The sequence below is a fragment of the Artemia sp. Qi Xiang Cuo genome, chromosome 14 (genome assembly GCF_049724085.1).
Source record: "Artemia sp. Qi Xiang Cuo chromosome 14, ASM4972408v1, whole genome shotgun sequence".
Lineage (NCBI taxonomy): Eukaryota > Metazoa > Arthropoda > Branchiopoda > Anostraca > Artemiidae > Artemia > Artemia sp. Qi Xiang Cuo.
Window position 1 is genome coordinate 40,188,720 of NC_142807.1, and position 13,623 is coordinate 40,202,342.

At 32.9% G+C, this 13,623-nt stretch overlaps 1 protein-coding gene across 3 annotated transcripts in view; it reads right to left on the reverse strand.

The window, feature by feature from the left end:
• The window catches only part of LOC148944460 (DGAT1/2-independent enzyme synthesizing storage lipids-like), a 48,497-nt gene that overhangs the window by 22,459 nt on the left and 12,415 nt on the right, over positions 1–13,623 (reverse strand). For 2 of the 3 annotated variants that reach the window (XM_089100352.1, XM_089100353.1), the window contains exons 2-4: positions 6,028–6,264; positions 4,090–4,257; positions 1,496–1,689 (exon numbers count right to left, since the gene is read on the reverse strand). In XM_089100352.1, the coding sequence (XP_088956478.1) occupies positions 1,496–1,689; positions 4,090–4,257; positions 6,028–6,264 (599 nt within the window). Of the gene's footprint in view, positions 1–1,495; positions 1,690–4,089; positions 4,258–6,027; positions 6,265–9,418; positions 9,524–13,623 lie in introns of all 3 variants that reach the window. The other variant, XM_089100351.1, reaches the window with a different exon arrangement.

The window sequence follows — 13,623 nt, forward strand, 5'->3', positions numbered from 1 at the left end:
GCCAGTTTTTGTAACTAATCGTGTTAGTTTATTATGAAAACATTCTATGGCTTCTAGGCATTTCTATTTGAGCAGAAAAATGCACCTCAAACTTTGTGGAACATGAATTTTCTTGCATGAAACTCCAAAATATAATAAAATGTCAAGTTTCGGAGTGTTCCACCACTAGCAAGCTAGTGCCATTGGTATTTTTGAATCCCTATGATCAATGTAGGGGGTGGAGGGTAGGCTAATTCTCGTAGCAGCCCCATTCCGTCGTAGTAGGGTTCACATTTTCAACACCTGGCGTCCGGACTATCATATAATCTACCAAGCATACAACTACCCCAAATCAGTATCAATAAATAAGTGAAACCCAAAACAAAAAAAAATTAAAATAAATATTTGAGTCAAACTCAAAACGAGCATAAATTAATGTGAGTAGGATTCAAAACCACTATGCTTTCTAAAAGCCAGAATATAATTTGTACTTTACTGAAAAAAATTCAAATGAGTTTACTGAAAAAAAATGTGCATTGTCAATTTAATATACGTATGCTGATATTTATTCCCTAAAATCTTAATTAATTTTTGATTTTTTAAAATTACAAAAGTGAAAATATTTCAAAGAATTGTTTTCAGTAAAGTGCCAATGACGCAGTAGGTTTAAGGCTTCTGCAGTGAGACGATACCCAAACTCTTGTTTGTAGTTATTTTTATTCGATTCAAACTTGATTTCCATATTCAATTTAAGTATCACACGTTTTAAGATTTATTTATTCATTTACATTAATATATATTGTATGTTTGTTCGCATTGATTGTTTATTTAATTTCTGTTCGTTTTAAGTTTCATTTATACTTTAATAGCAAAATATTTGTTTTCGTTTTAAGCTTGATTTTCATATTCAATCTAAGCATTACTCGATTTAAGATCTATTTATTCAATTATATTATTACTTGTTGTATTTTTTTTGCTATGATTGTTTATTTAATTTCTGTTCGTTTTGGGTTTCATTTATTCTTTAATAGTAATTTCTGGTCGTTTTGAGTTTGAATTTTAACAGGTATGTGTATCTGCTGAGCTTAAGTTTAAAATGGCCTTTACTTTTCTTGAAAAACTTATTTTTCGGAAAGTTTTTTTTAAATTAATATCTAATAAAAACGATTGACCTAACAGTTTTCAAATATTTTTTACCATACGTAATGTGAAACTCACATGTCTGGGAATCTAGGAGCAAACCTATCGGCTAAAATATTATAAGACTTCGTTTGCTGAAGGGATACCATAATTTGCAATACTAAAGGGGCAAGCCCTGTATAACTAGGTTGGGCCAATTAACTCCAACTGAACTAGAAAAAATATAATTTGGCTAACAAAATTTATAAAAGCGAGCCAGATGTGGTAGAAAATGTGCTTGAAAAAAAAAGAAGTTAAAATTAGCTCTTCAGGCAATTAGACCAACCGACTCAGTTATCTTCAAAAAGGAAACATGAAGGCATGGTTTGTTACTTACAACTTTTGCATTTAAAGCTACTTTTGCAAATCCGAGCCTGTTCTTCCATAGAAGCTCATAATAATGATCTCCTAGTAAAGCCTCGTAAACTCCTCCAGGAGCGATTGCTAGTAGATTACCACCCTCCAATATTTCAGTACAAGATTGAATAGTACCCGGTATTACCTTGAAAGCTTGGAGAACCGGACCAAAACCTATAAATAAAGAGGAGTAATTTTTCTACTCCTCAAAACTGTCAAAGTGGTAAACAGCGTATTTTAATAATCGATGTTTACATGCCTTTTTTATTTTCACTATTACAAGCCTACTTGCACTTCAAACTAAGCAAGATAAAGGATTATTTGTATGTGATCGCAGAAAAATCACTACAAATAGGGCTAGGCGTTTACCCCCCCCCCCCCCAGAAAATACCCTCCGCGGCTGGTTGGTCTCTAATTACTTTCGACTTACAAAATATAAAGGACCAGAACTCTCAATTTATGATCGAATGAGCATCCTCCGAAGTTTCTACAACCATGAGGCGGAGATGAGAAAGGGGAAGTCCCACTCTTATATGGAATAAATTCTGCTAATTTTTGGGTTAAATGTTACTCTTTACTTCCATAATAACAGCGTAGACCAAAAGTATTCCGGGAAATCAAGAGGGATTAAATATCAATTTCGCGTTTTTGATACGTTTTCAAGTTATTCTTTATACGTTTTGATACGTTTTTAAAGTTATAAAATTGAGAGTTAATCCTTTTTTTATAAGTCGAAAGTGATTTGAGACCAACAAGTTGCGGGGGGGGGGGGCATTTTCCGTATGGGTAAACGCCAGCTCCCAGTACAAATATTCTTGAATTGTATAGGCAGTCTTCAAATATTTATTGATAGAACATTTACATTTTTAAATTTAATTTCACTTTTCATTCACAGTCTTAGCACATTTGAAAAAAGGGAAGAATTTTCATATAGAAGCAGGGAGCAACATTAAAATTTAAACAAATTATTCCATATATGAGGGGGACTGCTCCTTCCTCAACCAAAGTTATTTAAAAATACTTCTCATTCGAATTCAACGGCCCTTGTGTTTCAGGAGTATTTCATAAAGAATTGGAACAAAAAGTAAAACTTTAGCACAAAGAGCGAGGGATGAGGAAGGGGTAGCCCCCCCTCATATATGAATAATTTCTATTGATTTTAAGTTGCTCTTTACTTTCAGATCTAAAAACTTCTTTTTTTAATGTCTGATCGTTTTAATCATGCCAGGACGCCCCCCTCCTCCGTGTAAAATTTCCCCTGAAAATATCTCCACCGACAACTTTACTCTTCACAAAAAATACTTCTTGTGGAAATTCCCATCCCCAGAAAATTCCTCAGAAAAAGTTGTCATATATTTCTCAATAGCAAGTACTATATGTAAACAATGAGCAAACTGCATAAGTTACAGCCCTTTTCCAGGGGGCTGTTGGGGGGTCATGTCACCCCCAGAGAAATATTTATTGAACCTTTTAACTATGCTGAATCGAATGGCCATCTCGAACTTATGATCGGATACATTTGGGGGGGAAAGGGGCGTCAGAGCAGGGCTAATTCCCTTCAACCTACTTGGTCACTAAAATATGGCACTAAAACTTTGATTTCCGTTTGAGCGAGCCCTCTCCCAATCTTCTAGGACCTTTGGTTTGATACACTCACCCACCAAAAAATACAAATTTCATATTTTTGTAGATAGAAACTTAAACCTCCACAGTTAGGTTCTCGGACATTCTGAATTCAATGGTGTGATTTCACAAAGGTGAAAAAAGGTGACTTTTTGGGGGTTTTCCTCCTTTTCAAAAATACTAAAAACTTTCTAAGGCTCGTAGCTAAAATTAACTTAATGTGTTTTATATATTTGTAATCAGCATAAAAAGTCAATTCTTTCGATGTATCAATTGTTATCAAAACTCCTTTTTTTGATTTTCGGTTACTATTGGCCCGAGTTGCTCCTTAATTAAAGTTCGTTACCACGAACTGTTTGATACAGTAATTTTCCAGAGACCAAAAACATGATCTATGACCCCAAAAACACCAGAACTAAGGTTGACAAGGGAACAAAGGTCAATGGACACAGTTTGATATTTCAACAACAGACGAAGGGACAAAATACATTAAGCAGCAAGATCAAGAGGGGGGAGGGGTACATCTAGGTTTGTCACTATAATTTCGTGATCATACCTTGAACATAAATTTAGAAAGAGCTTAAATTTCGCTTAGAGAAAGCAAAATTCAAGGAACGACGGAGTCACATGGTAATCAAATAATAGAATAGTCGAGTGAGGAAAGCTTTGCCGCTAGAATACGGAAACGCATTACTTGGAAATAAATGCAGAAAAAAACAAGCTTTCATTTAAAAAAAGAAGCAAAACTTTTAATTCTTCTATTAAAATAAATGTGACCTACGTAAAAAAAGAAGCATAAAAAACACCACAGGGAACAAGAAATGGAATAGCCAACTCAGGTTCGATGTTGTGTCTCTCTTCTGAAAAAATTAAGAAAATGAACTAACAGTCCCTTGGAAAAAATGGAGATAATTAGCTTTGTTAGAGATACCTTAGCTTGGAGACACTCACCTGGTGTTTTGAAAACAAATCGGTCAGCAACAGATCTTACAAGTCTTTCCTTATACAAATATATTTTAGCAACCATGTAATAGACGTCAATAGGCAATGCTCCATGGTAGAATATCAACAAAGCTCCACCTTTATCTGGAATATTTTCCATCCCAACTACTTCGTAACCTAAGTAAATTAAGAGTGAGAATAAAAAGTTTCACAAAGAACTATTTGCAAAATAAAACCTATTCTTATCATGTTTCTACCAAGAAACAGAATATAATTCATTTAATAATAAATTTGAGGGACATAGCTACTGCATATCGCTTCGGTTTAAATATTACAATATTTACATTTGTATAGTACACATGAATTGAATATCTTTACACGTTTACTTTCTTATTAAATCGAAAAAAATACAGTGGTCTAAAAATGCGATATTTTGACATTAAAAACCCATGTGATACAGTATTCCAGTACACACCTCCCTCTAAAACTGTGGCCTTGACCACTAAGATGGGAAACATGAACAAATGAATGTTTTTCTGAATTTTCATTTTTGAATTAATTTGTATACGTATTTTATCAATAATAAAGCATCTTCAATAATAAACATACGAAATAAGAATTTTATTTGCCACTAATTCTAAAGATTTAAAAAAGAAAACCTTTACAACCAAAAAGGCGGACCGAGACGTAAAACCTTTCTTGGGTGTCCCCAAATAGAAAAATTATACATTGAAATATATATAAGTAAGTAAGTAAGTAAGTATGACGGCACTAGACACTCAAGATCCAAACCGGTGGTACTGATCTCTGTTTCGTGGCCCTTCAGCCAGGAAGTGCAATGGTGTGTTGTAGGCCGGCCATCCTGTGCTTTCGCGCACCCTTCCTGCTTACCTTCTCCAGATTTCTCCAGGTACCCATTTAGGGCCGGGTTGACTCTGGCTAAGCTTACAGAGTCACGCCACTGACCCGCGTCCCAAACCAAGAAACTGGCCACGCCAGCGATCGAACCCGTGCCCCTTGGACAAAGAAATCTCAACCCAGCGCACGTCCACTTAGCCAGAACTATGTCAAGAATTACAGTAGCCGTGACACTGAATGTGTGCGATAAATTTACTCCATTATGTTAATTTTAACTCTCACATGAATACTTTTCAATTGTAAGTTTCACATAGATTTGCTCATCAAAACCACAAAAACCTTAAAAAGCTTTATCTCACTTCAAGCTGAGATCCTGTAAAATTATTAAAACACCCATGTCACCATAAAGTTAGGTCATCACAATATAAGGTAGAAGCTACTAGCTAAGCGAGAAGCAAACTTTGAGCTTTTAATTAAATAAAAAACAAAAACAATCCCTATCAAATGAAAGTAAAGAGCAACATTCAAATTTAAACTTAAAAACAGAAATTATTCCGTATGTGTGGGAGGCTGCTCCCTCCTCAATCCTTTGCTCTTTATGCTGAAGTTTTTTTAGTACTTTAAAAAAGTTTTCATTCCAATTAAATGACCCTTGATTGAGTTGTTCTTAGAAGATTGGGACAAAACGTCAAAATTACACGTACAGAACGAGACATTGGGGAAAGGACAGACACCCTCATATACGGAGTAATTTCTGTTCGTTTTAAGTTTTAATATTGCTCCTTACTTTCCGTTGAAAATAAAAAACTGGCTTTTTATAAATTGAATTCCTGAACGTTTTTAAATAATGTTGTGAAATTCACCTCCACCCTCTGTGGAAGATCGCCCTCAAAAATCCGATTTGGAGATGTAAACATCCCTGACAAGGAAGGTTTATAATTTCCTCCAGTTAAAGACTTGTAGCAATGTTTTTGGATGACTGTTACAGCTCAAGATAAAATTTTGCCTGAAACAGAATAAACAATAACAGAATTTTGAATTTTATCCATAAGAAAATGAAAAAGAATTTAAAACAATCAGTCTACATACCATGCCAAAACTTGGATGTACCATCCCAAAAAGCACATGCTAGACCACGACAGCCATCCCAAGGATCGTCATGGGTTGCTTTCCTAAATATTCTCCTATGATGCTTAGTAATAACAAGCAAAATAGAGGAAATATAGAGCAATATTAATATAATTGCAGGAAGCACAAAAACTGCTACTGAAGGGCTTAATAAGACAAATAGCCACCTTAGATAATCAATGTCTGTATCTTCAAATCCTAAAATAAATTTGAGTATTACTATGGCAATTGACAGAGCATTTTAAAAGTTTTTGTAGTAGAAAAAACTATAAACAAAGATGTCAGAAAAAAATAAAGAACCATAAAAAAGAAAAATCAGGAAAAAGAGTTTAAGATACATGTTACTAAATAGTACACTACCTAACTGTAATTCTCCTAGTAAATTTCATGCAAAACTTACTCCTATGTCTCTCACATGAGATAAGTCTGACTTTTTAAGGTTCAAAAACGTTTAAAGAAATATAATCCATATTGTAAAAGAAATGTACCTTCATAGAAATCTTCCCCACCAAATATTAGGTTCAATGCATTAGTAACTTAAAACACAACTACCAGTCTTTGTGTGTGTGATAAAAAAAATAATTATACTGTAATAAGTCAATCAGTCTGAAGTAACAAGACATCTGCACATGTGATACAAAACTGATAAAAAAGACAATTGGTGGACTAAATGGTTTCTGCACCACATTTAGAAAACAAAGGCTATTCTTGATAGCCTTCGTTTATATGAAGCTTTTCTTGATCTGAAAGGAGTTTTTGATGAAGTAGTAAGGGAGGTACTTATTAAGAGTCTGTTACAATTAGGATTGTCATGGAAATTTGTTGAAATTTTAGTAGCAATGTATAGTGTAGTTAGGAAAGTAGTTTAAGTTGGAAAATAGTTTATATAGACTAATAAATTTGAGTAGAGGAGTTAAGCAAGGATTTTCACTTAAGCTGTTTTCTTTATTTATTAATGATATAGAGGATTACTTTAGGAATAGGGCACCACCTGTTGTGGAATCATCAGATGAATCTTTATTGCCCTTCTTTTTGCTGATGAGATAATATTGGTAGGAAAAAATGGCACTGAATTGCAAAGACATTTAGATTTGACTTGTAAGTATTTAGCAATGAAGAAGCTAAGATTTAATATTGATAAGTCAGTTGTTGTAGCATTGGGAATGAGCAGGAATTTAGGGAAAATTTGTAATGTGAATGGTAATAAATTGAAAACTTTAAACGAGTTTTCATACCTAGAAGAACATGAGATGAATTGAAAGCTATTTATTCCGTCAAATAATAGATGGGGTAGCTATATTGATCTAATGGTGAATAGAGAACTAAGGGCAATGTGAAGTGCATTAAGAAGTAGTCAGAGGCAATGCTACAGCATTGTCTATAGTAAAAGTCATCAGGCTTCCATGTTTTGTTGGGGTTTTTTCCCAGAGGCACTTCATATGGAAGAGGTCATCGTATAGACTTTAAAGGGGATCATTCGATTGAAAATAAGAAGTTTTAGTGACCTTAAAAAAAAAAAAAAAAAAAAAAAAAAAAAAAAAAAAAAAAAAAACTAATAAGAGGAGAACTAAGAAGCACAGATACTGATCTAGCAAGATACTGAATAAAAAAAAATCCAGAAATAAATGAAAGAGCATTCACCAATTGGATTGGACAAGTATTCTTTGCCTTGCAATAGACTTTGCCTGTCTGTAACTTCGAATTTCATTAGATATGCGGACAGGTTGTCTTAAATTAGACTGGGCGAAAATATTCATTAAGTCTTTTCATATTAAGTTGTTATACTTTGGGCTTAAGGAAATATCTCCTGTGTCTCTATTTATAGCCGAATTTCTGTTTATATATTTTTATATCTCAATTGCCTCTTTAAAAGATTGCAGTAGGCAATTTACAGTAGATATTAAAGTTACCTCATCAAAAACAACAAAATGTTCAGGATTTTCGAAGATATGGAGGGCCAAAGCAGAATCAAAGTTGTCATTTTTATTTTCAAATCTTAGGGACTCATCTATTGAAATTTTGTGTTCATGCAATCGTTCCCCCAGTTGTTGGTGGGTCCTATCAATGAAAAAGTTCCCACATGAACATGGGACTCTGTAGACACCACTACCCAGTATAGGGTCAGTTTTATCCTTTCCCGAGTTGAAAAAAGGTTCAACTTTTTGTTCAGATTTGAAAGAAACAGTGATTTTTTTTTTTTCAAAGCTTGTCACTGAGTTTCGAGGAGTATGGTAATGTGGTGAAAATTTTGTTCTCAATTGCCAGAGTAACTGCAGCAAGGGGACAGGCTCCCTATTTTCCTGTTTCACAGTCTTGGAAAGAACTAATAAAATAAATATGAATATTTGATATATAATGGCATTAAATCCTGAAAGCTCATCAGTTCAAGATTTTATTTTACTGTAATTTTCATTCTATTTTTAATATTGTAAGAAGTACAAAAGAAAGTATTTGTAATATAATTCGTTTCGAGTAGAGCACAAATGATACAGTAGGTTTTAGACTTTTACAGTTAGGGAAGGGGACAGTGGCCAATCTCTTGTTTGTGGTAATTTTTGTTTGTCTTGAGCTTGAATTGTATGTTCAATTTAAGTTGTACTCACTCTAAAACTTATTTATTTATTTATATGAGTACCTTTTGTATATTTGCTTGCTATGATTATTTAATTTCTATTTGTTTTGTGTTTCATTTATTCTTTAATAGTAATTCAATTGTATACTATTATATGACCAACTGCTTGCTTATTTTGGGCAGTATTAATTCAAGTTTTGTTTTATGTGTCACAATGGTGCCAGGCATTTCCTAAATAAAACTCACGCCCCCCCCCCCAAAAAAAATAATTCCCCCACGTGCAAAGTTGAGCAGCTACAGAACAAGTACAAAATTGGTACTTTGAAATGTTGATGAGATATTGTAAGGGGTAACAAAAGGACCATCTCATCACATTTCCTGAGGAAAAAGGCAAACAAACAAACCAGATAAAAATTAAAAGACAAAAAGAAACAGACAACATGGAGAATAAAAAGAAATAAAAACATGAATTGAAAAGATTAAAAAAAAAGCTAACAGCATGAAAAAATAGCAGATAGAATGAAAATTAACAGAATTAAAAACTGTAAATGACAAAAAACCGAACTCCAAAAACTTTAAAACTAATTCATCAATATTTACAATGTAAAAAAATCTTGGTCTCATTGGAGCATTAGAGTAGTTTAATTAAAGATAGCTTTCACAGGCCATTAGCTTCTGTTCACTGAATAGATAATGGGGTCCATCCACTAGTTGCACATTAGAAGTTTTTTTTTTCCATTCAAAGTAATTTCAAGTGGCTTTTTACCATGTTTTACTTAACTTGCTTTCTCTGTCTGTCTGTTGGTTGCCAAAATTTGAGATACTTATTTTGACCCCTTCCTCTCATCCGATTTGGCTCAAAATTTGTATGCAGCTTTGTGTTACCTAAGATTTCAATATTCTGATATATTTGAATCTCAAAATACTTAATAATTCAATAATTTAGTCACAATTTAATGATAATAATCAGCTCATAATAAAAGTGTTTGGACAAGCATTCTTGCCTTTAAGCTATTTTCATGATGGAGCAGAGACAACAGAGAAAACAAATATTTTATCATAAAACCAATGCTAATTCCTTATCTTGCCACCAGATGTATCTGGGTTGTTTCATAGTTTCATAACAGGAATCAAAGTTTGAGAAAGGAGGAGAAAATTTCATATTCAGCACTCACAAGTTGAATGTACTACAAGAAACTAATGAAAATTGAAAAGGAAAAAATTCTTTGTCCTCTTTTTTAAGTGTGGTGGTCAACAAATGCTATAACTTATGAAGATTAACAGAATTACAATCACTGTATTGAAGAACTGTTCTCCTTACGATTTTAGGGCAGTCACAGTCCATCCTGATAAAAGGTTAATTATCCTGTCCAGATTCACATAATGCTTTTTTTTATATTTCCTGTAAATATTTCTTGTATGAAATGAATTAGCGTTTTGTGGTTTTAATATGGTACTGGCAGCCAAAATTTGAGATGCTTATTTTGACCCCTTCCTCTCATCCGATTTGGCTCGGCTCAAAATTTGTATACAGCTTTTCTTGATTTAACATTTTAATATTCTGATATATTTGAATCGCAAAATAATTAATTATCCCACAATTTAGTCTACTATTTCAGAAGTGATTAGACAATCCAAAATTAATTATGTGTGCAATATAAATGATAAACATTGCTACCTTTAGTACTTAGAAAAATAAAAACCATTACAAACAATTTATTTTATTACTTTCACAATGTAAAAAAAAACAAATACTTTGCAAAAAGAAAACTTTTAAAAACCACGCTTTACAAGTAGACTAAAAAAGGAAAAATAAAATTTTTTGGTTCTAAAGAATAATTTTGAAATAAATACTTAAAAATTTTCTGAATATTTTGAATGTTGTGAACTCTTTTACTCTAACTTGTAAAAATTTTCTACAAATTTAAACATGACGTGCCTTAAATAAAGAACTGTGAATTTGTCATCCATGGCATTCGTAAAATAATGCTTGTATGATAAATAGTTAGTTATCAATAGGTAGTTGACTTAAAATACACACCACATTTAAATTCTTGGAATATTTTTACAAGTTTACATAAAAGTCTTGGAGGTGAGAGGAGGCAGTCCAGTTTCAAATTGAGCAAAACAGCACTGATGTAACCCTATTCCCATTTGTGGATCTCTAATAACTCCTTCCCATTTGAGGTTCTCCAAGAAATTTAAATTTGGCCATTAAAACGTACCCTTCTAGGCATCACTTCACCTGCATAATGACCTACCATCCCTCTTTAATAATAGCTGATATGCACTTATACATCATCATAATGTATTCCCCTTCCTCAACCCCTCCTCTTGATGCTAAAGTTTGACCATTGATTATGAATGAGAAGTATTTTTAAAAGAGCTTCAAGACTTTAGCATAAAGAGCAAGATTTGAGGAGGAGGCACCCCCTCATATACAAAACAATTCTCGGTTGTTTTAAGTTTTAATTTTGCTCTTGGTATTTTCAGTTGAAAACTTTTTTTTCTATTTAATTAATAAACAGTGAAAGGTTTGTATTAGATTTGTAGTAAATAGGAACTAATTTCAATTTGGTAAATTTATCCTATTTACCATTACTTAGCAAGGATAAAAGTGAACTCATCATTTGCTACCTTTTTTCTGCTCTTTCCAAAGATAGTAGATGCTTCAGATGCAAATTTCATTTTGAGCTATTAAAAGGGCCATAAAAGATAACCTTTTTTTTTTAACACAAAAAAGATGACCATCACTAGAAACAGGTCTACAGAGTTGTTCAAAACATACCATTGTTTATAAATCAATTATTCAGAAGTACTATATTCCAAAGGTATTGCTTGTAACAATTTAATTCCACAAAAATTTATAAATGTTATTCTAAAATTTCAAATATTTTTCTAGTGTCTCATTTTCTGCAGTTCATACACTTTGATATAACCTAACAATAGCAGACAAAAAAAGATAAGCAAAATACTATGCTGGATTCAGCTGTAAAAGGACTTGTAACTGCATCACAAAGGTAAGGTTCCCTGCTTTTCTTTAGTGTATTCATTTTTTTTTCTTACTTTATTATTTTTCAATTGAAGCAGTGTAATTTAGCTTTTTTCCCATCATTTTAGTAGAAGGAAGGCAATCTGTTATTTTTGCTCAATTTTTCTGTTTGATATCATTTTGTTACTTCAAAGCCATAACATGTAGAAAACACACCCTTGCATATAAATGTTAGGACAGTGTTTAGGATTTTAGAATAGCATTCATAAATTCAAACATTTACTGAATTTAATTGTATACCTTTGCAATGAATCAATACCTTTGGAATATATTACTTTAATGTAGTGGATTTAGTGATTGAATTACAAGTTTTAACTAATTTTTAACCTTAAATCATACTTTAAAAAATGTGCACATGATGATAAGTTACCACTTAGGGCCCCTTTAATGGCTCAAAATAGAATTTGCACCAGAAGTAGCATTATATTTGGAAAGAGCATAAAAAGGAGCCAAGTGATGTGTTCACTTTTATCCTAGCTCAATAGTGAAAAAAAAAGAATTTTTACCTGTAAGATACAATGGTAAATTTATACATATTTGTACAATTTAGCTAGGATGAAAGTGAATGCATCACTTGATGCCTCTTTTTTTGCTTCTTGTAAATTCAATAATTAATTCAGAAGAAATTTTTTTGGGCCCTTAATTACTTTAATAAAATTTTATGGTACTTGTGTATTATCCAGAACACAGGCAAGAAATTTGCTCCATTAGACCAATAGTGAAAAAAGAATTTACCTGTACTTTTCACCTGTAACATACACTGGTAAATTTATACATATTCGTACAATTTAGCTTAAAGAAAAAAGATGCATCAGTGCTGCCCATGTAAAAATGTGATTTAGCTTTTTGTTCAAGGTGAGGGCTTTTGTTTTTCCTATAAACGGTTGTTAACAATAGAGATTACAATAGTGAACTTTTTGTATTGCAATGATACCTTTTTTGAGGGGTTTTGGCTCTTTAAAAAATTCCTGCAAATTTGTTTTCAAAATAAAACTTTATGGTACTTGTGCATTATCCAGGACACAGTCAAGAAGTTTGCTCTGTTAGATCCAATAAAATCAAGTTTGTCTGTCTGCAATTGGTTATAATTAGCTAAAGTCTTAGTGAGAAAAACTATGAATTAGGTATATTTTACCAAAGCATGACAGGTAGCCCAACAGTGCTGCCTAAGTAAAGAGCAATGTGGCACGACGTATTATTTTTTTTTTTAGACTGGTGCACTTTGTATGGAAGGAGTTCACATAGAAACTTAAAAAAGGGCTCATTTGATTGGAAATTGAAAGGGTTAGTGCCCTTTTTAATCATCAGAAGTGTCACTATGTATAATTACCAATATTTAAATCAACTCTTTATGCAGACGACCTGAAGCTTCTCAGACCAGCCTTGTTCTATGAAGATCATCATTTTCTACAAAGTAATATTCAACTGCTGGGTCAATGGACTGAGGCTTGGCTTCTTGAATTCAATGTTGCCAAGTGCCATATCATTCACTTTGGCAAAGTGAATCCTTGTTGCTCTTGTTTTTTTTTTTAAGCCACCCACTCTCCTCTGTAAATAATGAGCAGGATCTTGGTGTTACTATTGACAATGAACTAAAATTCAGAAACTCATGCTAAGAGGTCTGTTGCTGGGGCTAGTTCAACTATCGGACTAATTAAGCATACTATTTCACCTTGTTCCCCTTGTCGTCTTGGGGGCATATAAGGTTTTTATAGAAAGAGTGGTTGTATAAACTTTGAAAGGGGCTCATTTGATTGGAAATAAAAAGTTCGAGTTCTCTTTTTAATAGCCAAAAGTAATTTAAGGGCAACCACCCCCCCCAGGGGCGTCCTGGGGCTCATTTTATTGGGGGTCGATCTTCGTAAATTTTACCGAATTGCTACCTGATTTATGCCGAATTTTCTGCAGAAATCAAGAATTTTGCTAAATTTCG